The sequence below is a fragment of the Neopsephotus bourkii genome, unplaced genomic scaffold (genome assembly GCF_033783945.1).
Source record: "Neopsephotus bourkii isolate Nb327-2 ecotype Australia unplaced genomic scaffold, CSIRO-AGI_Nbou_v1 NB_1600, whole genome shotgun sequence".
In the NCBI taxonomy this organism is placed as follows: Eukaryota; Metazoa; Chordata; class Aves; order Psittaciformes; family Psittacidae; genus Neopsephotus; species Neopsephotus bourkii.
This window is the reverse complement of record NW_026902076.1, coordinates 699,172-721,850: the sequence shown is the minus strand read 5'-3', so window position 1 is coordinate 721,850 and position 22,679 is coordinate 699,172. Positions and strand designations below refer to the sequence as shown.

Genomic DNA, 22,679 nt, shown 5'->3' with positions numbered 1-22,679 from the left:
GTCCCTCCCAAGTGAAAGCTGGCACCCCCCCCCCCCCCCTTTCCTCCCAGCATAATTAGCATGTTCCAGTGCTGTGAATGGAAACAATATCCTCCCTCCAAGCTGTGCCCCTCCAGGGAGATGCTTCCCACAGACTGTGAAACCCCGAGCCAGGGAAAAGGCTTGTCGAGGAATTCACAGTGGGGTAATTACAGAGGTAGCTTGTGCCAGTGCAGGAGAAGTTGCATTACTGTAATTCATTGCAGGAGGCAGAAGCTTGCATAAAGGAAATGTCCAGAAGCAGGACTGCAGGGAGCCATGAGAAGTTATTGCCCCTGTGTGCCTTCCTCAAGCCCTGATAAAACCCGATGTTGAAGCTGAGTGTGGTTCTTTGGGCTCTAAGGACGTCTCAGTCTTTGAAGGAGTTTGCAGAAAGGAGCAATGATTGTATGTGATTGTGGTTTCTCCTTGGCAATTACAGCTGAAAAAAGGCTAAAAGGGTGACTGTTCAGATTTTAAATCAAGTTCTTCATTCTGAATAGAAAACTGGGGCAAAGCTGGCAAGAATTGTATGCTTCTATTTGTTATCATCCATGTTCATGGCACTTAAAACATGCTGGCACGTCTTGCTAACAAATAAAAAGTTAGCATATGATCCCTTCCCCCAAAGAATTGTTGTTTAGTTTTGCATATAACAGAGAGACCAATGATAGTTAATTCCAGAGGAGAAGAGGCAGGAGGAAGAACTGGAGTTGGATGACACCCGCTATCCCCATAAGTACACACATCTGGTGGGTTTCAACCCTTTTATTTAAATCAGATTCCAGGTGACTAAACCTGATGTGGAAAGAAACCAAACCACCCTCCACGTGCTGCTCATCGTGCCCAGCTGTAAAGCAGAGATTATATTTATCTCCATCGCAAAGTACTCAGTTTCAGAAAACATTGGTGTGGTTTGTTGAGGCCCCAGCTGGAAAATACCACAAGAAGTTCAAAGCTGGGTTTCATCCTGTAATTGGATCCTCAAGTTCACAAGTGCAAGAACCAACTGTGCAGGCTGAAAGTGGGACGCTCCCTCTCCCAACAAGAAACTGTCCGCAGCATCAGGCAGAATCAAGCTCTTAAGAACATGGACATTAATCCCATGTGTTACATGCCAACTTAGTATTTGTATTCTCTCTGATTTGCCAAGATATTCTTCAGGTCAAGTAGGCATGAAATAATAGACATTGAGTGTAATTCTTCTGGGCAAAAAGTGTTACCATTTGAAATCTTACCTCAAAACCACTCGGAAATGTGTTATTTATTTATTTATGTCATAAACCTCCATTCAGTGTTGAAGGGCCAAAGGATTACAGTTCTGAATTCAAGTTATTTTCCTGTCCTTGACAAAGTCTGGCCTTTCAAAATAACACAGAGAGAATCCTTGTTTCGAATTACAATACCAGCTGTAAGGGTTTTCAACCGTGACCATTTAAACGAGATTTTTGTGTTTTTTCCATCTTTGCATTATAGTTTCATTCTCAGTCTTTGTGATCAGTAGCTGTGGTTGAGCGGTTGAGTCTTCCAATAAAGATAAACTGTAATATTGTTCAGTGTCTGATCATTACTGTTGGGCTCTTTTAGTGAGTCACCTTCACTAAGCAAATCGCACTGGGTCCGTTAATAACAGTGTGTTGATGGAATATCAGAGGTTGCTCAGTGAAACCAGATCCAGACATCACCCAAAACCATGGTCTATATGTTAGGTTAAGGTTTGTGATCTTAAATATGGGGTGATCTTCAAAGGGATTTCTACCAGGTGAAAATGTCAGAGGTCAGCAAAGGAATCCCTGGTTGGTTTTTACTCCCAGAGTAAATCTTGTGAGGTTTTTAGTCTCGGTGGTGATGCTGCTGTCTGCTCGGCATATCACTGTGCACCCCAAAAAGAGGCATGGGGCAGGACTGAGGTGTGATGGGGTTCACCCGCAGCCACCCAGGGGTTGAGTGGCAGGACCCGGGGTGACCCTCAGACCTTCCTGTCGGTGTCCTGTGGTATAACATAGCCCACAGACTCCATATGGGGCACCCCACAACCTGAAACCCCTCTGCTCTGGAGGACTACATATCCCAGCATGCAACGCTTCTCCTACAGGCGGTGACAGCAGACAGAACTACAGCTCCCAGGGTAGAGCGCGCCGCGCTGCCCTCCCTTGTAGCCGGCGAGCCGCCGCGGTGCACGCTGGGAGCTGTAGTCTGACCGGACGTTGGTCACGCACGGTGCCTCCCTCTCGCCGCCGCCGGTCTCACCCCCCTCCCGCCCCGCTCCGCGCTCCTCCCCGCGCCGCCGGGTCTCCCTCCGTAGACGGAAGCCGAGGAGGGACGAGGGCGTCGGGGAGGTTGGAGCGGCACGATGGGGGACTCCAAAGTGAAGGTGGCGGTGCGCGTCCGCCCCATGAACCGGAGAGGTGAGACCCTCCTCCCTCAGCTACCCCCCGCTCCCTTCCCGGAGGGCGTGTGAGGGGGGAGCGGCCTGAAGGACAGAGCGGGGCGGGAGGCCGGGGGTGCCGGTTCCCGCAGGTGTCCGTGGGGGCAGGTGTGCGTGTGTGCCGGCGCCGGAGCGCGTTTAGAGGTGTATGTGTCGGCAGCGGGGAGTGTATGTGTGTATCTGTTTATTTATGTATTATATACGCGTGTGTAGGTGCAGGGAGGTATATGGATGGGAGAAGCACACGAAGCAGCTACCTTCACTCCCCTCTCTGACATCGACTGCCTAAACCCGCCCTGGTTTATGGGGCTTTTATCTCCCCCTCTCTTTCCCGGGCTACACCCCTCCCTATACCTCTTGCACCTGCTTTACAGCCGGGCTGTACCCTGTTACCAGCTGGGAAAGCTCTTCCTCCTTCCTGCTTTCTGGGGTTTGGGGGGTAAAATGCCTCTTTCTGTATTTTTTCCTATACTCATTCAGCCCTGAGCTCTATACCCCCCCTTCTTACCCCTCGATGATTGAGTGGGACAGAGTTAACCAGGTAACAGAGGCACTGTAAGGACAGAGGAAACAAACCCAAGAAAACATGGAAGAGGAAGTGGGAATTGACAAGATTTTTTTTGTTGTTGGGTTGGTGGTTTGGGGTTTTTTCTCCCCTCAGTGAAACTTGCCTAAGGGTTATGTTAATCAGACCATGGGCTGGGCATCTGTTTAAGTGTTCATTACTTGTCTTAATTAGAAAAACTTGCTCTTGATGATGAGGAAGCAAGTATGAGAAGGCAACTCCAGCCAAGGAATGAGCAGGTGAAGAAGGCAAAAAGCCAAGAAACACGTAGGGTGGCTTTTTCCCCCACATTCTCACACAAGTATGCCAGTAATCCCTTTTGGGGAAAGGGAGTCCAGTGAGGTCAGTTTAATAGCTGAAGCAAAAAAGAGGGGTGTGTGTCTTCTTTATCTTCTGTATGATCTGAACCAAAATTGCTCTTTAATTCCTTTCAGTAAATTAGAATAAAAGGTTAAGGTGTTGAATAGAGTATTTCTGTATCTTTTAAAATAAAAGCACGGGAGTTCATCAGCACTCTAGAGTCCCACATTCAGAACAGAGGAGATGGAGTTGATGTCCCTACAGTCTGGTGGTTAGCACTGTTGAGAAGCTGAAAGATGGTGCCTTGTTTCAGTGACAGACATCAGCTTTCCTCTTGCTCATGTCCCTTTCCTGCCATAGATCATTTCCTTGGCTTTGACCCAGACATCTGACTGTATAGTGCTCTTTACCCCTGGATTATACAATGATTCAGGTTGGAAGGGACCTCTGGAGTTTTCTAGTGCAACTCACTGCTGAAAGCAGGTCAGATTAGGTAAGGTTGCCCAGGGCCTCCTTCAGCCAAGACTTGAATTTCCCAAGGATGAACAATGCACCTCTCCCTCCTGGTGTATGTTCTACATATGTTCAGCCTCAAGTCTGTGCACATGTAACAGGTCTTCAAGATGTTTCCAGTTAGGGATTGAGTTCAGAAATTATATGTGGGGAAGAAGTGGTGGTAATAAAAGGGAAAAAATGATGGAAGGGTATAGATTTAGAGCAGTATGTGTATTTGAACCTTCCTGGAAGCTGCATGAATCTGGGAGAATGGGAGAGTGTGTCTTCTTACTGGAGCTGTTTTATATTGCATAAACTTAAAAATGTTATGGACTGGAGAGGATGACTGTAGCCTGGTTAGTAGGAGGTTCATCCAGGAGTGAGGGACATTTGAGTTCATCAGAAGAAAGAGGGACCTGAACCCCAAGGTCTTTGGCACGTAGCTGGGCAGTCAGGGCTTTCTCCAAGAACTGCTCTCTAAGAACCACTTTGCAGCTATGAAGCATCCCGTTATTTTGTGAGTGATACCTAAATCTATGTAAGCCTAGCCTAAAAGATCAATATCTTTTTCTCCCTGAAACAAAATATTCTGGAATTGATTGTTTTTGTTAGTTTGAAAGAATTGATACCTCCATGTAGTATTTCTGATACTCCTAGAATTTATAGAAACAAAGTGATATGAAACCTGGTATCTTTCTTACCTATTTAATGATTGTGTAACTGATTTTCTGAGGAGTCATCCAGTTGTAAGACTTCTGTGGCTTTGCTTTTTCAAAAGGCTTTGAGGCAGGAGGCAGCTCAAAGGAAGCTCTCTAATAACGTACTTTGTTCTAAGTAGTATTTGTATGAAGTTCTGGGGCTTTGGACCTGAAGCAAGTATTTGTTTTCTTTGGGATCACGAGTAGTGTTCTTTCCTTCCCTCTGCACCGAAGGGCTTAAAATTGCAAATCTATCAGATGGTTATGACTGTTGATATTTAAGCTTTGAAATATTTCTTAGTGTTTACTTGTGGTAGTGGTGGTTGTCTTTAGTGTTTGAATTATGAATTTCTTAAGGCGAGGGTTTATTAGGTTAATAAAAGTGGTTTGTTTAACTGGTACTAATTTATGCAGCTCATAAAAGTATAATAGGCTCCTTGCATGCATATTGAAGAGATTTCTCATCAATATTTCCAAATAGTTCATTATTCATAGTATTTGCATTTCAAGGTGATAGTATTGAGGGTCCTGTTTCAGTCTTATGCAAAGTGGTAATCTATTGGTTTATAGCACTAATTTTTAGCAGTACAGAGGAAGCATTCCTAATTGTCCTTGGGGTTTCTTGGGTTTGGGGTTGCTTTTTTGCATCTACATTACTTTTTTGCATCTTGCTTCAAATTAGACCCCAATTCATCAAACTGTGTGTGGAATCTGTGCTTTCGTTAAACTTCTATGTCAGTACATTGCAGCATGACGTCTGGAGTTGTAGGCTCTGCCAGGTACCAGAGTGACTTACGGTTTTACATACTTTCTACTTTGCAAACTGGCATCTCGATTAGCATGCTATTATGAATGAAATAATTCAGTACTATTTTGTTAGCTAAGACTTTGTCTTCTGTTTTCTCAGTTTTGTCATTCATTAAAGTGTTCTCTAGTGCACTGCTTTTTTTTCAGATGGGTTTTTGATAACAATCAGTAGTAGTTCTTTGGCTGTTGCATTGTAGCATTGCAGTGGATTTCTTTTATGAATATTGTCAATGTTTGAGTTCACTTAGCAGATATTCATTATATTTCGAGTAAATGCTATGCAAAGTTCAAGCCATACCATGAAGCAAAGCAAAAGACAGCTGGAGTCTTTTTCATTAAGATTTGTCTTACTGAGTATTTTGTTCTCAGGAGATGTTGGTGTACAGGCATCCCAGAAGTATATCTAAGTCCTTGTGTTTCCCTGTGCCTTTGAATTAATTCAGTGCAGTGTTAATTAAAATACAACATCTTTTATCAGTACTGAAAGAATATGACTTATGCTAAAGGGTCTGGCTGATGACACCTCAAGCCAGTCAAAGCTACCCCTGCTGTGTTGCTACGTCTCACTTGGGTTAATGCTTTATTGTTTGAACAAGAAAGGCAGGAAGCTAACTGAAAGAATATTGTGTGTTTAGTGCTTTGGATGAATTTCTCAAGGAGCAGTAGAAGTACCTGTGCTGGCACATGGGTGGGTGGTGGCACTGCACGACTTGTGTTGGGAGTGATGGCATGGGTGTGCCAGATTTAAACAGTGAGGGACCACAGCCTGTATTCCACCAACGCTGCTCGATTAAACTGTTTGTAGAATTGTGGTGCAAGACCTATAGCTTCCCGTTTAAATAGCTAAATTGCCTGTTAAAATATTAAGGTATCTATTATGTTAATATGTATATTCATGCAGACTAGTTTCTGTGTTCAGTCACAGAACCTTTTGTGCTTTGATGTTAAAGATTCCATCTCCGGTTCTTGTAAGGGAGGAATTTTCTTCTGCATCAGTGCAAGCTTCTGATCACCTTCTTAGGGGCTAATTTTGTGTCCCCCTCCCCTTTGGAAGAGGTTGCATTTCCAGTCACTCGAAATGTTTTTTATTTTGGGGAGGAGATGGGGATTGTTCTTGCATTTTTGTTTGTTGTTTGTTTGCTTGTTTTTTCACTGGAGATTACAACAGAAATAATTCATCTATAAATTGGAATTTTTTACAGTTTTACAAGATTAATTTTGATATTAGAGTAAATGAAATGGCACCTGTTGTAACCTCATGGCAATATGCAAAACGAGGATTTTCTTCACCATTATCCTTGTCACCCGTGAGTGTCTGGAGTTTTTACTATTACCTGGTGATTGTTGATACCCTATAAAATCTTGTTTGTGGTGTGAGCAGCATTAGCCCAGAGATAGTGTGGTAAATGGGTGAAGCTTGTAGAGTTAAGTGTTTCATCTTGCGTTCCTCAGTGAGGCAACTGTATTTTAAGAACTCCAAGGTGTTGCAGGCTTACTCCCCACAGCCAGTCTCTGAGACTACCCGTCAGTCCAACGTGGGTGCTGCAAAGGCAAACAATTCTTGTGCTAATTACATCTTCAGAGCTAGCCTAAAGGGCGGTATGAGATTACCTTGCTTCTCTGGTTTCACTTTGCTCCTCCTTAAGTCAACAGAAGATCAGATGGACACACCGAATAGTTCTGCATTGGTTTTTGGGTGGCTGGTGGCAGACCAAACGCTATTGTGTTTCATTCTTGTTAAATCTGAAGCCTGAAACAAATGCAGCAGCACAGAGTTGTGTGTTGAACTTCCTCAGAGCTATTTGCTGCATTAGAAAGTCACCAGGCTGATTTATTTACTTAGCCTCCATGAGCTGAGCATTGTATGCAGCTGCAGAACTGACTGTGCATACAGTTAATGTCCAGATACATGGAGTGCCTTTACCAAAGCTGCTTGGCAAGCTCTTTTTTTTCTTTTTTTTTTTCCAGAAAATGAAACAGCAGAAGATAGAATACACTTTTTATATCATTTGTACAATGTAGCATTAACATGTGAGGAGAGCTTGCTTGCATTCAACACGCTTGCGAGTTTGATTTCACTTCCACCTCATCCTGAAGATTAGATAGTATTGTGTGCCCTTCCAGATGCACTCATGCATATTTAATGATTTCTAATTGCTGCAAAATGAAAATTTCATGAATCATATTTGCACAGTTCATATATATATGTATATATATATATCTCAGAGAAGCTTGAAAGATTCCTGCTTAGACTTCATGTGTGTATGACTTAAAGGAGTCAAATTACTGTATTTTTATCCAGAATGTACTGGTCACTATGTCTTATAATTAATGTTCTAAAAGCACCATTACTCTTCCCCTCTCTCCCCGTTTAAGCTCTTAGCATTGTCATTTAGACCTAAGTTACTTTCATGCTCTCTCATATAGTCACTTAGTTTTTCCTTTATTTGTGTTAGCTTCTACATAGAGAAAGACAAAGAGAAAAGTCACTATAAGGCAACACATAAGTGCAGGGAAACTTGGGGACCTGTTGTCTTTGAGCTTGCTTTCAGATTTCTTTTTCAAACAAACAAAAACCCAATAAACTCCCCCAAACAGCCTCTCTGATTTGTTTTTGCTTGGTTTTGCTTTTGGTTTTAGTTGGCAGTCATTTAATTTGTGTGATAAATAAACTTAAATATTTCAAAGTTACTATTTAGACATTTCTCAGTGTTACTGCAATTTGCTTTTCCAGACCAAGTAAGGTACAAGAAACCTACTGTAATTTCTTACTGAATGCACTTGAAGGCTTGGGCCATAACATTCCAGTTCTAACCTTCGAGGGAATGTTAATCTCCCAAAAATCTACTGGCAATTTAAAGTGTAAAATTTCCATGGTCTGTCTGTACAGGAGATTATTTTGAGATTTTGTATTTGGGGCCAATTTTGGCTTATGAGCTTAGTACATGCACTTTAAACCTGTCACATTTTATTTTTTATACTTCAGTTAGCTAAGCAGAAACACTACAAGAGGAGCCATGCTGGTTCCCAGGGATACTACCAAGTTTGATGCCTGTCTCCAAGAGGTCCTTAGGTGTCAGTGGAGATGCCCTAAACCTGGTGGCAGGATGAGGAGGAATCCCACAAATTTTATTCGACCTGTGTTATAACGCCAGGTTCACATCTTTGTTTCAGTGTGGTTTAGGATCAAATGATATTTGAAAGGGCTGAAAAACTGTCAACCATTGGAAACTAATTGCTTAAATTGAGATCTGATGGAAAAAAATATATATACGGAAATAAAGGCTCTTGATAAACTGGGAAATGCTTTCCCTTAATTTAACTTGTACACTGTGGAAAAAAATAAAGTATATAAAGAGATAAATATGGAAGGTCATGCAGGTTGTAACAGACTTTTCAGCTACCGTGGCTGTTGTACTAAAAGCTGTTATGATACCATGGTCCCAACCACTAATTTAATAAATTGCAGGCAATCTTATTTACTGTATCATTGCTCATTTTAGGATTATTTCAAAATGCCCTGTAAAAGCCATCTATTAGGATAATTTTGTTTGGTTCGGAAATTCAGTAACCTTAAACGTGGGATGACTTTTTAGGGTAGTGGCTGAAAAAGCTCCAGTATCACTGCATGGCACTTCAGATGTTTTCATTATGCTACGTGATGCAGCTGGGTTTGATTCCATACCCCACTAGAATAAGCGAGTTGGGTAGATCAATATCCAACCATTGTTGCACCTAATCTAGTAAGATAGTTCCCAAACTGATCCGTAAATGAAGATGGAGCTTTCAAAGAGTTGAAATCATTCCATGTTTTCCAGAATACTTCTTTCCCCTTCCTCCAGGATTCACATAATTTTTTTCTCTCTACACCAGACCTGTTTAGTGCATTTTAAAGTTGCACCTTTGCTGGTTTTTCCTAACGCTGTTGTGGAAAATCTGCCCTGTTGAATTTATGATTACCAGACATGTGACTGCTGTTTCAGAGGGAATGCATACTCCTGCCTGTTGTTCGGAATATACCAGTGCCTGCTGAATCCACCGTGGCATGCAGTGGTACACTGCTCCTGGTTTTGCTTTTCCTCTTCTCTCTTGCTTCTTGACTTTTCCTACATGTTTGAGATGTATCAAATTTCTTTGGCTAGTGACAAAGGCCAAAGCATATATGGGTGGTGTGAATTCTTTTTATAACATCCACAGGGCTCTTGTCAAAGGCATGGTCATGTGTGCTTTATACACATGAATGTGGTTTCAGCTGAGATCTGCGTTGCTTGAACCCGAGCCTTAAAACTTGCTGGGGAGAACTTGAAAAATCAAGGGAGATGGGAAGGAGAATGGCCTCTTTCAAAGACCCACCTTCCAGTTTCACAAGTTAAATAAAAAGTCATTGGCAGGCTTGAGAAGTAGGCCCATGCAAACTTCATGAAGTTCAGTAAGGCCAAGTACAGGGTCCTAGGCTGGGGTTAAGTGGATTGGGGAGATCTCAAATGCAGATACAGGCTGAGTGGAGACTGGATTGCGAACAGCCCTGAGGAGAAAGCCTTGGGGGTCATGGTCAGTGAGAAGCTCAACGTGAGCCTTCAGTGTGCGCTTGTATCCCAGAAACCAACCTGTCCTGGGCTGCATCACCAGCAGTGTGACCAGCTGGTTGAAAGAGGGGATTCTCCCTCTCTACTCTGCTTTGATAAGACCCCACCTGGAATACTCTGTTGAGCCCTGGAGCCCAACATAAAAAGGGCATGGAGCTGTTTGAGTAAGTCCAGAGGAGGCCCTGAAGATGCTCTGAGGGCTGGAGCACATTTGCTATGGCAACAGGCTGAGATTGCTGGCCTTGTTCAGCCTGGAGAAGGGAAGGCTCCAGGGAGACCTTACAGCAGCTTCTAGTGCCTAAAGGAGCCAGAAAGGAACATGGAGAGGGGCTTTTGACAAGGGCCTGTAGAGACAGGGCAAGGAGGAATTGCTTTAAACTGACAGAGAGATTATAGGAAGTTCTTCCCTGTGAAGGTGGTGATGCACTGGCACAGGTTGCCCAGAGAAGCTGTGGCTGCCCCATCCCTGGCAGTGTTCAAGGCCAGATAGGACAGGGCTTGGAGCATACTGGTCTAGTGCAAGGTGTCCCTGCCTGTGGCAAGGGGTTGGAACTGGGTGATCTTTAAGGTCCTTTCCAACCCAAACTATTCTGTGATTCATCTGAGAGACTCTCTGTGAATTGCTTGGGTGCACACGACTTAACAATTATTCTTGCACTCAGCCCAGCTTTGTTTAAGATTTCTACAGCTCTGAAATGTAAATGTGGAAAAGTGACTAAGATACGTGTTACCCTTTAATTATGGATGTCACAGCTCTCTTACTCTAAAGCTATGAAAGAGGCTTTTATTCCCTGCAATAAATGTTTCTTGAGGTGTTAAGAGTTTGAGTTTTAATTTTTCAAGAAGAAATTAACTGATTAGTTTCTTGATTTGATGAAGCAAAAGAGTAATTGATTGTGTTTGCCTAGTAATGACTGAAGCTAGAAGCAGGTTAGCAGTAATAATGAGATCTTAAATCTCGTTGAACTCAAAGATTTGTAATATATCTCCAAAGTTTGACAGTGAGCCACTTCTACCATCTTTTAACTTGTCCAAAGTTTCATGCTGTCTGAAAAAAACCCTTGGTATAGGTGAAAGAAATAATAATACTAGGCCTCAAGCAGTGAGTCCTTACTACAAGATGAACTAATCGGTGTTTTGGATGTGAACGCTTATCATCTTGTTTCATGCTCATTCTGCGTGTTGTTCAGGGGCAGCAAGAAGGCTGCTTACCTAGGAGACACTGAAACTAGTAAAAGTAAGGGTGAAGTCCTTGTGTGATCATATCAAAAAGACCAGGGAGATAATTTTTGTATAAGGCTAACCTGCTTTAGTAATATTAAAAACTTACTGGCATAGAAATTACCATGATATATTATAAAATCATAAGATTCAGCTCTCAGCCTACTGGAAGCATTAAAGAAATCAGAAATCATAGAATTATGCAATGGTTTGGGGATGGGACCTTGAAGATTTATCTATTTCCATCCCTTCATCTTCCACTAGACCAGGCTGCTCAAATCGCTGTGCAATCTGACCTTGACCACTGCCACAGATGTGGAAGCCGCAACTTCTCTGGGCAACTTCTGCCAGTCACTCACCACCTTCACAGGGAAGATCTTCTTTCTCATATCTAGTCTAAATCCTCCCCTCTTTCAGCTCAAATTGGTCGAAGAACATGCTTTATAATGGAGCCAGAAAGTGTACAATGTGCTATTAAAACAGAATTTAAACTATTTCTTCAGCTAGAAAGAGTTTCTGTTTAAGTCTTTCACCAAGGTAACTGGGGTAAGTGTCCTTATGGCTGTCTGGATATATAACCCTGCTTAGAGGCTGAATATATCTGTTTCTTAAGGGTTTATTCTATGGGACACCATGAGATGATGTAGCAGTTGGTCTCTGCTGGGAGAAGGTCTCACTCTTACTGCCTGCTGTCTTCATCTCTGTACAGGCCTACCCACTTGTTTGCATGGCCTTTGATGTTCTCAGAGCTTTTACTGGGCTGATGTAGCTTTCCATAGTGTCTAAATACATCCATTTTTCATGTTGGTTAGTTTTCTGGTATTGAAGTAACTTGAAGTGACTTACAGAGGAGTCTGCTGAGCACGGTAGGGTGGAAGGTGAGCAACAGGCAGAGGTAGCCAGAAGGAAGCGCTGAGACCTCCCTGTTTGGCAGTAGCTGTTAGGTTGGCTCACCATGTCTTCTGAAACCATGCTGTCTGCAGAATGCCTGGGTTAGGAATTTTAACCTCACCTTTGTGATGACGATAATCAGAGAGGGTGTGTTGTACATGATAAATTGTCTTTGAATCTTTTTTTTTTCTCTGTGAGGATATATGACTTTAAGGAACTATTACATCCTGTCTGTGTGCTTTCCTTAAAGGTACTTCACACAGAGAGGTTTAATTAATGCTAGGTTGAGATCACTGGGCAGTCATAGGTGTGAAACCTGCCAGCAGCATTCTCTTTCAAGAGATAGATTGAAAAATGTGATAGAGACCACACTGCTTATATAGACAGTAGGCATACCTTATGCTTTGCATAAGGCAGGTAGCATGTAAAAACCTTCTTTAGTTGTTGAGGGAAAGCAGGTCACTGCAGTACAGAATGTTAATCACTAACCGGCCAGACCAAGATAAAGTGACTTGTTGGATATGGGATGTATAAAGAATATAATTTCATCTGAGCAAGCACGTATTGCATATTAATGATAGGTAAATTTTCTTTCAGGGTGTGGAGAGAAATTAAAATAAACACTGGTTTCTGAAACTTGTCTGCCTCTTCCTTCTACAAAAGTACAGTCTAATAACATAGGAGTGGTTTTGTTCAGAAGGATTTCGGTTTCATGTGACTGCCTGCTATGACCAGGAATCATATAATCATTTAGGTTGCAAAAGGTCATTGAGTCCAACCGTTAAGAGTCTTGAGCTTTGGCTCTTCTTTCCAAAAATGTCAGTGAAAGAAATCTCCTCTTACCATGTTATTTCACAGCAGCAAGAAGTCTGCAAGGTGCTGTACAATAATTAAGATCTGTGGTCTTTGCCTGAGAGATTTTCAATCTGAGTTTATAAGGTGCTGTAAGGTGAAAGAGCAAGTACAGGTGACAGAGAAGGAAAGAGCAGAGATGAAGGAGGAGGAGGATTGTCATTAACGTGATTACAGAGGATATTTTGGTGATTCAGCTGAGGTGCTGTACTGTATGGAGGTTATTCAGTGTAGCCCCTCATCATCATGTTGTGTGAGGGCGGTGCAGAGTGCTTGCTGGGTGTGATTAGTGTGTCATGTTTATAGGTATCGGCTCTTGGGTGCACTTTCCAGGTTTACCATCAGAGCGTAAGGACATAGGACTGCACTTGTTTGTGTCCAGGCCTCTACATCTGTAGGCAGTGACTTTGACTGCAAACAGCTGTGTGCTTTTCTTATATCTAACTCCATTTGTCATTGGGTGGATAGCTTGGATGGTTGTCAGTGTTATCTGAAGCTTTTGTTTTCTCCACCTCTATGGCTCAGAATTCTCATACATTCCAAATATTCTAATTACTCATAGCATATATCCCATTGCTTAGTGTCATGGGGAAAAGTTGGGCTTTTCAGCTGGCTGTGAGCCTGTGGGGAAGGATAAGCTCTTTTCTACATGATTGCACCTACATTTTTTTTAATGGGACTTGAATTTCTCCAAGCAGGTGCCCCAGGACTGACAGCTGACATGGCATGCTGTAGTATCACAACAGTGGCTGGGGAAAATGTGCTGCAGATGGTAGGGGCAGCTTTCCCTCTGGATGTGTGAGGCACTGAGGGAGCAATAAGAAGAGCTGTCAAAGTGATATCATGCCTAATGGTTCTTTCCCTAGAAGAAATTTCATACTGTCTTGTATATGTTGATTGTACTTCAGTAAAACCAAAGTGCTTTTTCTTGTTTTGAAAGGAGTGCATGCTTTAAAGCTGGACAGGATCCATCCCATCAGAATATCTCTAGAAGCAGAATTTGGCAATAGTCCTGTTTCTATTCTCTAGCTGATGGGTGGCTGTCAGACTGCATGAATAAATTTGGTGTCTGGAGGAAGTAATGGTGTATGTAATCCTAGCGCTTTAGGAGCAGCACTTGACACTTTCTCATTTCTTTATAGAGCTTGATCTGCATACAAAATGTGTGGTGGATGTGGATGCAAACAAGGTTATTCTTCATCCTGTAAACACCAACCTTTCAAAAGGAGATGCCAGGTAAGATTTTTGAATGAGGAAGGTTAGGTTTCATAAATTAAATATGAATCTAACAACTAGGAAATGTAGGCCTTGATAGAGGGCTTCTGTTTAAAACTAATATATATTCTTTCTACAATATAATTGCCATCATCTATAAAATGAGGCTGATTTTACCACACAGGGAGGATGCTTTGAGAACTTAATGCTTACTGCATTTGCTTCCTGCTCTAAACAGTATGTTAGCAATTAATGGGTCTATGAACAGTTTCATTTATTCTCATGTGCTATTATGGAACAAGAGAAATTTAAATCTGCAAAAGAATTTGAGCAGGGCACAGTTTGTAATTTTGGAATGAAATTAATTTTCACAATTATTTTCTCATAATGGGCTTGTATTCATTGTGTAAGAAGGGGAGTGGGAACCTGCAGGGGAGGTGTAGCTTTAGGAGTGTCTTAACCATTGCATGCATCAGAAATACTTGGAAAGGTGGCTGAGGGGAGGGACCAATTTAGGTCAGAACTGACATCAATTTGTTAAACTACTGTGAAACTGTAAAGTTCTATAATAACTGATAAGGTTAAGGTTGTGATTACTGAATTTATTGCTTGTTTGTGAGAGGAGGAAATGAAAAAAATGTATGCATGAAACAAAATAACAGGGGTGCAGGAAAAGGCAGAACCTGTTACTGGACATCTACAGTCAACTGTGATCTGCTTTCTGTGGGGAGAAAAGTCAAGGAGGTGGTGTTAAGGGTGACAGAAATGACAAAAAATTCAGTTAAACATACATGGAAGAGTTACGTATAAATGCAGCATATTGTAGCCTTTTCCTGTAAAGCTGAGCTGTATGTTAGTGGTCAGTAGAAATATTCTTTACCTCTTCTCTGATAATTTAAACTTCTCAAACCCAGGTGATGGTAAATGGAAAAATAAAGAGATCATCAGGTCATCGGCTGAAAGACTTACTACAGATGGTGCAACTGGAGCTTTAATAAGTTACTTAAAATCAAACAGGCTGTGTGTGGTTGGGGTGGTTTTGTTTGTGTCAGTAGCTGCCTCCTCCTGAAACGTGTATTGTTTAGCTGCCAAATACCTATGTTGATTTGAGCCTTTAGAACTGCTAAAAATGGCAGGAAATAGAGATTCTTAGAAACCTGGTCAGCCAGAGCTGTATTAAAAATGTTATTCAGAGTTTCTCTCAAACATGGCAGCCAGTCAAATGCTGCATGGCTTGTACTCCCCAATATGTGTATAAAAAGTGTTCATACTGAAGTCATGAGAGAATACGTCATGCAAATTGTGCCCCCTGGCAAGGGAGGAATCAGTTGGCAATTGCGTTGATATCCCAGACAAGATGGTGAGCCTAGTGTGAGAAACCAGCATGCCAGACCAAAGAATGCTTCATTTGCATATCCACAAATACCCATTGCTAATCTAAGCAGGAAGCATAGTAAATTTATATTGGGTGATCTAACAGAAGAAGAAAAAGTGGAGGCCCATTAATTGCACTAAAGGCTTGCCTGCAAACAGTGAGGCAGCATAACTGCAAAATGTAATTGGAGTAGTAAGGATTTGGAACAGGGTCCTATTTAACATATAACACCCTTTAGAGAGGCTTGTCTTGGTTTCTACCACTCCATCAGAGGAATCTTAAATATGAGTTAAAGGTAAAGGTTAGTTTAGCTGCAGTTCTTCTAAGTTTGGTGGTTAATTTATGCTCAGGTTCTGCTTCTGTTTCCAAATCCACTGTCAACAGCTTTGCCTTGTGCTATGAAATCATTCACTCTGATTTCAGACTTGTCTGGTGTCTAAAGGGAGCTGAAAGAATTCTGGCAAACCTGGAGTGCTTTTAATTAAACAGAGAAAAGTAAATAATACTGCAAATACACTCTTTAGATGCTTGTAAACTAGGGTAAGTTTGAAAATCTTAAAAGTTTTGCTGCTTTTCTCATTAAGATGCCATGGTCAGTATAGGAACTGGGAAAAGAATATTAGAAACAAGAATCTGTGCTGTCACATCCCCACTTGTCATGACTCAGCCATGCTCTGGCAGGGAGTGATAGCTGATGAAAACAGCTAATGGCTTCTGGAAATAATGAATGTTTTCCCACTCCTATCCTTTCTGGTAGAAACCAAGTCTGGGAGTGGGGTAAGTATAAATAAATAGTTTAATGGCTGAATTGAAGAATTATGAATATTTGTTTCCTCGAGGTGGTCCTCTCAGGCCAGAGATCTACAGTATGTGTCTGCCAGTCTGATCAGTTAAAATGGCAAATAGCTGATTTGCTGGTTTCAGTTGTCTCTGAGTTAGAGGAGAAGGTTTTGGAGTTCACAAGTGATGCATATACCTCTCCTTCTGCTTTCCTATGCGACCTGGGAATGAATGTGTGCAGCAGTCAGAAATGTCCACTCTCTTTATATATCTTACATGTTGCAAGATACCCAACTTGACGTGTGTGACCTGACCTTCAGAGATAGTGAATTGTGTTGATGCAATTCCCATTGAAACAGAAAAAGATGCTTCTGCAGAAAAAGATCATCTCTAGCTCTTTTTTTCTTTAATATTGAATTAAAAATTAAGGAAAATCTAGGTGATAACTGACTGACTGCAAACTGAATGTATTATTTACACATTTCTGTAGAGGCTTGGATTAATAAATTCATGTAAAACCCATGCTCTCAAAAAGAGGAGTCTATTTTCATATGACTTCAGAAATCTAGCATCCTCCTGTTGGTCATTCCTTAACCAAGAAATGAGTTTACTGAGATAGAGAAATGCAGTTGTTAAGTTGAGCTATTCTTAGCATTGCTGTGCAGGTTTCAGTAATCTTGTCACAGATCAATTTTTCAGTCTATTGGACAACCTCTGGGCTGGGTAGGGTTTGTTACTAACCTTGGGCTACTGGGGGCAGGTTTGACCATTTGTGTGAAATGGTCAACATTTAATTGCTTTTACAAAATTTGTTACAGAGCCTGGAGTTTTGTCACGTATTTTCCCAAATGACCTCTTTAAATCAAAATCTCCCCTCTCCAGGATGCGTGAACCTCCAGGAATTTGCTGTAAATGAATAGTATCATTAGCATGACTTGTGACTTCTGCTCGTCTGTTGTCTGTTCTCTCTGTTGCAAAGGTCAAGGCTGAAGTTTCTTTATCAACATGGGATTTACTGTCTGATGCAAAGATTACTCACAGCATTATTACTTGGTGGCTAGGGCTTGAAAGAGGGTGTGAACTCAGTTTGATTGACATGAATAGATAAGTAGATAAGTCCTAGGCAACAATTGAAATATTTATAAGAATTAATTGTCTGGAAAACTTCCAAATAGACTCTTAACATGTTACTTTACAACTTTTTTTTTTTTTTTACCATCAGTTTGTTTGTGCTGTCATTTTAAATTTCCCAGACAAAACCTATTAAAAAGACTTAAAAAAAATCATTATTTTTGACAGGTTAGACAAAGGAGTTTTGTTGTATACTGCAAACATAAGCGTAATTGATGTGTAACTGATACAAGCTCATGAATCAGTTGTGTATTAGTCTGTTGCAGGCCTATGAATGAGCCATGATATTTGTAAAACAAAGCATTTATTAAACTTCTCCAACAAGCCACCTTTGAGACTTTTTAAGAGTGCTGACTTGTGTGTACTTCTGTCGCAATATGTGGTTTGTAGAAGCTTTCCCTCTTGTTTTGTAGAACAGATTCCAAAGAATAGCGCAGGGTAAAAACTATTCCAAGGAATGAGTGCAGCTAACTGGAGCTGACAAGTGTGTGAAACCAGGCTGGGTTTTTCCTTTTCAGCTATTGTAATATCTTTACAATTACTGCTTTGTAGTAGATATTTCAGTAATTGTGCAGCTTTATAAATATTTTTTAAAAGTCGTTTGCTTTCAGGTATCTTTTCCTGGATTTAAACCAATTTTCTTTTGTATATCCACACAGACAATGTTTTTGCTCAGGAGTTTGTGATGCTTAAACTCAGTTTGATTTCTCCTTAGTTTTCTAAGGAGTCTGGAAACTGAGAAGGGGTGTACTATTATCTTAGACTTGGGGATTTTTGTAGCCTTGCAACATCTGAGCTTGATGATTTCTACTTTGATGAGGAACTAGGTGAAACCCAAGTATATTTTACTTACAAAGGAATACTTTTATGAAGCCTTGCAGTACCTTGCGCTCTCTTGATAAAATGAAAAATGGCAATAGTGTAGATGACTACATGGCAAATGCCTCAATAGTGAGGTGATGAAACTTGAACATAAATTTGTTTTGCAAAATACATATACAAGGGAGGGTTTTGGTTGGGAAAATGTATATTAACCACTGAAAAACTTGCCTTAACCAGTTATAAATAAATAGTCTCTTTCTGATGTGAAGAAGTATATGTATTACTTGTACAATTTCCTAAAATATGGTATATATGTGGAATGGCATGCAAAAATCCCGCAAAATTATCATTACTTTTGATCTAAGTTGTAGTATCCTTCAGTTTTTGCACAGTTAATTGATTCTCTTCATACCTTCCAGCAGAGCATAGAGACAGTCAAGATGCCAAGAGAGGAAATACTGGCATGATTATGTAGATGTTCTTGTATGTGCATTTAAATATGAACTGGAAAAGCTGACTAGTAGGAGTAACTGGGAAGACTTTGACTTTTAAAAATAATATATGATAGCAGGAGAACACTTCATTCTTTCTACCTTAGGAAAGAATGTGCATAATCAGAAAATGAGGAAAATGTATGAAGGCAATGCTATATATAGAATTAATCTGCAGAACTCTTTGCCCTAAGAAAACAGTGAGAGGCAATTGCTGGTATATAGTGATGGGAAAATGCATACATTTTGCACACATTTTCATAGAATCACAGAATGGTTTGTGTGAGAAGGAACTTTAGAGATAATCTAGTTCCAGCCCCCTACCATGGGCAGCGATACATTCCAGTAGACCAGGCTGCTCAAAGCCCTGTCCAACCTATCCTTAGTATTTTCTTGAAAGTACACCACGAACCTGCCTGATGTTGGGTAAGAACCGCTTGAAGATCTGCCTCATCTTAGGCTGCGTTTTATGTCTGTGTCTCTATTTGTTCACACATTTTACATAGAAGCATCAGCTGTTCACCACAACCAGAAATTGAGTATTGAGCTTGGTGGACCAATTTGCATGATGTTGTATGGTTGCTGTTTGACAGCAAAGCAATTTAAAGAAAGAAATACTATTTTCTTTGTAGATAGGTGAAAACTAATTGCATGCATGTGCCTTTGCTTCTCTTTATTTTTGTATTAATTGTATTCATGCCTCCAATATTAATCTATTTGGGATAGGAACGGTTCAGACTAGGATGTGAGCATGGTCACTGTATAGCTGGTTGTGTTACCTCCTTATGCTGAGGGGAGCGGCTTGCTATGTGGGTAAGGGTTCATAGTGATGTGTAAAACTGTGAATGAAATTTCTAGGTTGGATGTTAGTTCAGCTTTGTCTTACAGGGAAGAGGTTTATGCAATGTTTCATAATGCAGAAACATTGCAGGAAGTTGTGGGGGGAGGGAAAGAGCATGTTTGTATTCCTGAGACTGATAGCTGACATCCAGAAGAAAGGGAAGCTTGTCTCTCTTAACATCATACTGTTGTTTTGTGGGTGCAAAAGAGCTCACAGGAAATTTATGTTTGTGAAAAAAGAGCTATGGGATTTTCCTGTATTGCTGACTTTGCCTTCACAGCGCTGCTACATCTCTGTATGCAACTCTTACTTGAAGCATGGCCTTGTTCTGTAAAATGGGGAGTGTTTCTGGTGAGCTCCCTCAAATATAGCTGCTTTTGCCTGATCAGGTGACTGAACAGCCTGAATAAGTTAGAGGAGGGGGAAAAAATAAGATTCACCTAAACTGAACTCAATCATTTAAATGATTGAATGAAATTATGGTAAAACCATTGATTTTTCAGTCTATTATCAGAGTTTATTTTGTAGTAAGTCTTATTAAACCTATATCATGGAGCACACTCCATGCATGTGCGTTAGGCTGCCAGTCATCTATGTTTTACTGAAAAATGTCTTCTGATATAAAAATTGTATGTATAAATATGTCTGATGAGTTGCTGTAGTAAGTAGAAATCATTTTCTGTCTTGAAAGTTTGAAGGTCATCTGTTTGTCCTGGTAGGATCTTAAATAGGAGATGAGTTGGGACAGATGAAGGACAAAGATGATGTCTTGAGGACAGCAGGGCTAGCACACAAGCCTCTGTTATGGTGTACCTCCTGAGTCTTTAGTTGTACGAGTGAGAGATTATGTTGCATAAGCAGGTTGCATATAAAAAACTTATGTAAAATTGAGAAGTAGGAGTTCTGCCAGGAGAGAAGGGGGTTGCTGCACTTCAAGTTGTGCTTTTGAGGAAGTGTATTTGCTGCAACTCACATGCTTTGACTTGAGTAAAAGTGAAAATGCAAGATGATAGAAACTGCACAAATTCTTGTGACAGGCAAAAGTTAGAACTTTGAACCGTGCTTATGTGTGCCAGTGTGCTTAAAGAGAGACCTGTACCCTATTCTGTATTGCTTAAGAAAATAAAATAGTAGCACTGTGTTAACAGTTTTTTTATAGACAGTTCCTTTCCCACTAGTTGTGTCACGCCTATTTACTTCTACCTTTATTACAGCCAACATAGCCATAGCAAATTAATATTGTTTGTTATTTATAAACTGTGGCCATATTGTAAGTGAAAGCCACTTCTCACATGAGCCATGTGGGATCATCCTTGGCCACCTTATATCCCGTAGCTGAACATGAAAGAAACTTTATTACCAAGTCACTAATAAACTACTGTATTTGAGGGAAAGAGTAAAGATAGTAAGTGAAGAATCAATTTGGTTCACACATAAGTGATCTGAACCTTACACTTGTGTTCCATGGATTCCTAACCTCTGGTGCTTTTTCTTCTATGTAAAGTACCTGCAACCTTAATTTTTCACTAAACTGAAGGCTTTTATTAGATGATATAATCTAGCAGCACATTCTGGAGTACACTTAACATTATTGACCTGCTTACAGACAGTGTTTGGAGGTTGGTGGTGATAGTTGCTAGGCAGCCTGTCCTTCATGCAGATGTCTCTTGAGTTGGCAAAGGCTCCTGATAGTGAGTTCTGCTGCAAATAAGAAGTAATTTATAGTCCCTTCCCATTGTAAAGAAGTATCAGCAGTAAGTATCAGGCCAGTCCCAGAGGTTTGGTTGGTTGGGGTTTTTTTAAATCCACAATCGCTAAACCAAACCAAAACCCCCTTTTTGTGGTATATTGAAGCTATAAGAATGACTGTGTTAAATATCCAAGTGGAATGTAGCTTTTATTTAAATCTCTATAGTAATTTTGAGAGAACTGTCAGCAGTTTTGTTCCTAAAGCTAGCCTGTATCTGCAACTTAGAATATTAGGCTGTTTAAGCTTCAAGGAGACTGTGATGTGTTAATTGTTTCTTGACTTGTTAAATCCACAAGTTAAAACAAATCCATTTGTTTTAAGAAGAGTTGTCTGGAATTTGTCTTGGTGTCAAACTTCTAATGGACTTCTGTTTCAGTGGAATTAGGATTTGACCTGGTGTTTTCCAGTTTAGTTCAATGGCTTTTTTTGACTTGGCTGCAATGTAGGTTCTCCCTTATAAAAACAATTTAAAAGGGCATAACATTTTATTTTATTATAGTAATTCCTTGAAATGGCAGAAATGAAATTAAAACTCTGTTTGAATGTAAGAAAATAAGGAAGTGACAGCAACAAATTGTCCTGTGTCATTCTGACAGCATGAACCAAACAAAACACTGGGTAGGTAATGAAAACTCAGCTTTAAGTTTGAATATGTGTTTCCTATGTTGACTTAATACATTAACAGAAGACTCAAAGACTTCAAAGTATATTTCCTGTTAACAAATCAAATCAAGAAGGGCAGGGGAGTGACCTAGTGTCCATAAACTTGTGGGAAGCAGTGAGCAAGGAGAGTGAAGCAAGCTTGGTTTTAAGATCTGCCTTCAGTATTCTGAATAAATGTTGCAGCTATGAGTGCTTGTGAGGAATCATTCCACTGTAATTTTCGACTCTTAAATAATAATGCTTCATGAGGGAAGACTGTAAAATGGATTTAGTGGTCAGTATGATGTTGAATAATACTTCTGCGGGCTGAAGGGTTATTCTGGTGGCTGGAACCACAGGATTATGTGGGAGATGATAGATGCAGTTCAGGACAACTTTTAAAACCTGGAAGGTATTTGGAGTGTCAGCGAATACATGGCACCTTCAGTGAGATCTTATGTCTGTCAAATAAGTTCATATCCATTTTAAGAACAGAACTTAAATATATACGTATTGTATATATACTGTTATGTATATTATGTATAATATATATAATAAATGTTAAAGTTCTTACCTTTTTTATGTTTTTAATGCTGGTTTTATGCCTACCAATTTTGTTTTGAGGATGTTTTAGATTAAACTGTCAAATCTTGATCTCAGAGTAATATGATTATGAGATCAGAAAAAGATGCAGGAGAGGTTATTTCTTGCCATTCAACATGATTGATTAATAATAGTCAGAATAACTTTGTGCTGAATGAATGTGATTGT

General features: G+C 40.5%; 1 protein-coding gene across 4 annotated transcripts in view; it reads left to right on the top strand.

Moving 5' to 3' along the window:
* Window positions 1-2,254: 2,254 nt before the first annotated feature.
* Window positions 2,255-22,679, top strand: part of KIF13B (kinesin family member 13B) — a 133,529-nt gene continuing 113,104 nt past the window's right edge. For 2 of the 4 annotated variants that reach the window (XM_061372169.1, XM_061372167.1), the window contains exons 1-2: window positions 2,255-2,426; window positions 14,004-14,097. In XM_061372169.1, the coding sequence (XP_061228153.1) occupies window positions 2,372-2,426; window positions 14,004-14,097 (149 nt within the window). In that variant the 5' untranslated portion in view covers window positions 2,255-2,371. The remainder of the gene's footprint in view (window positions 2,427-14,003; window positions 14,098-22,679) is intronic. The other 2 variants (XM_061372171.1, XM_061372170.1) reach the window with 1 other exon arrangement.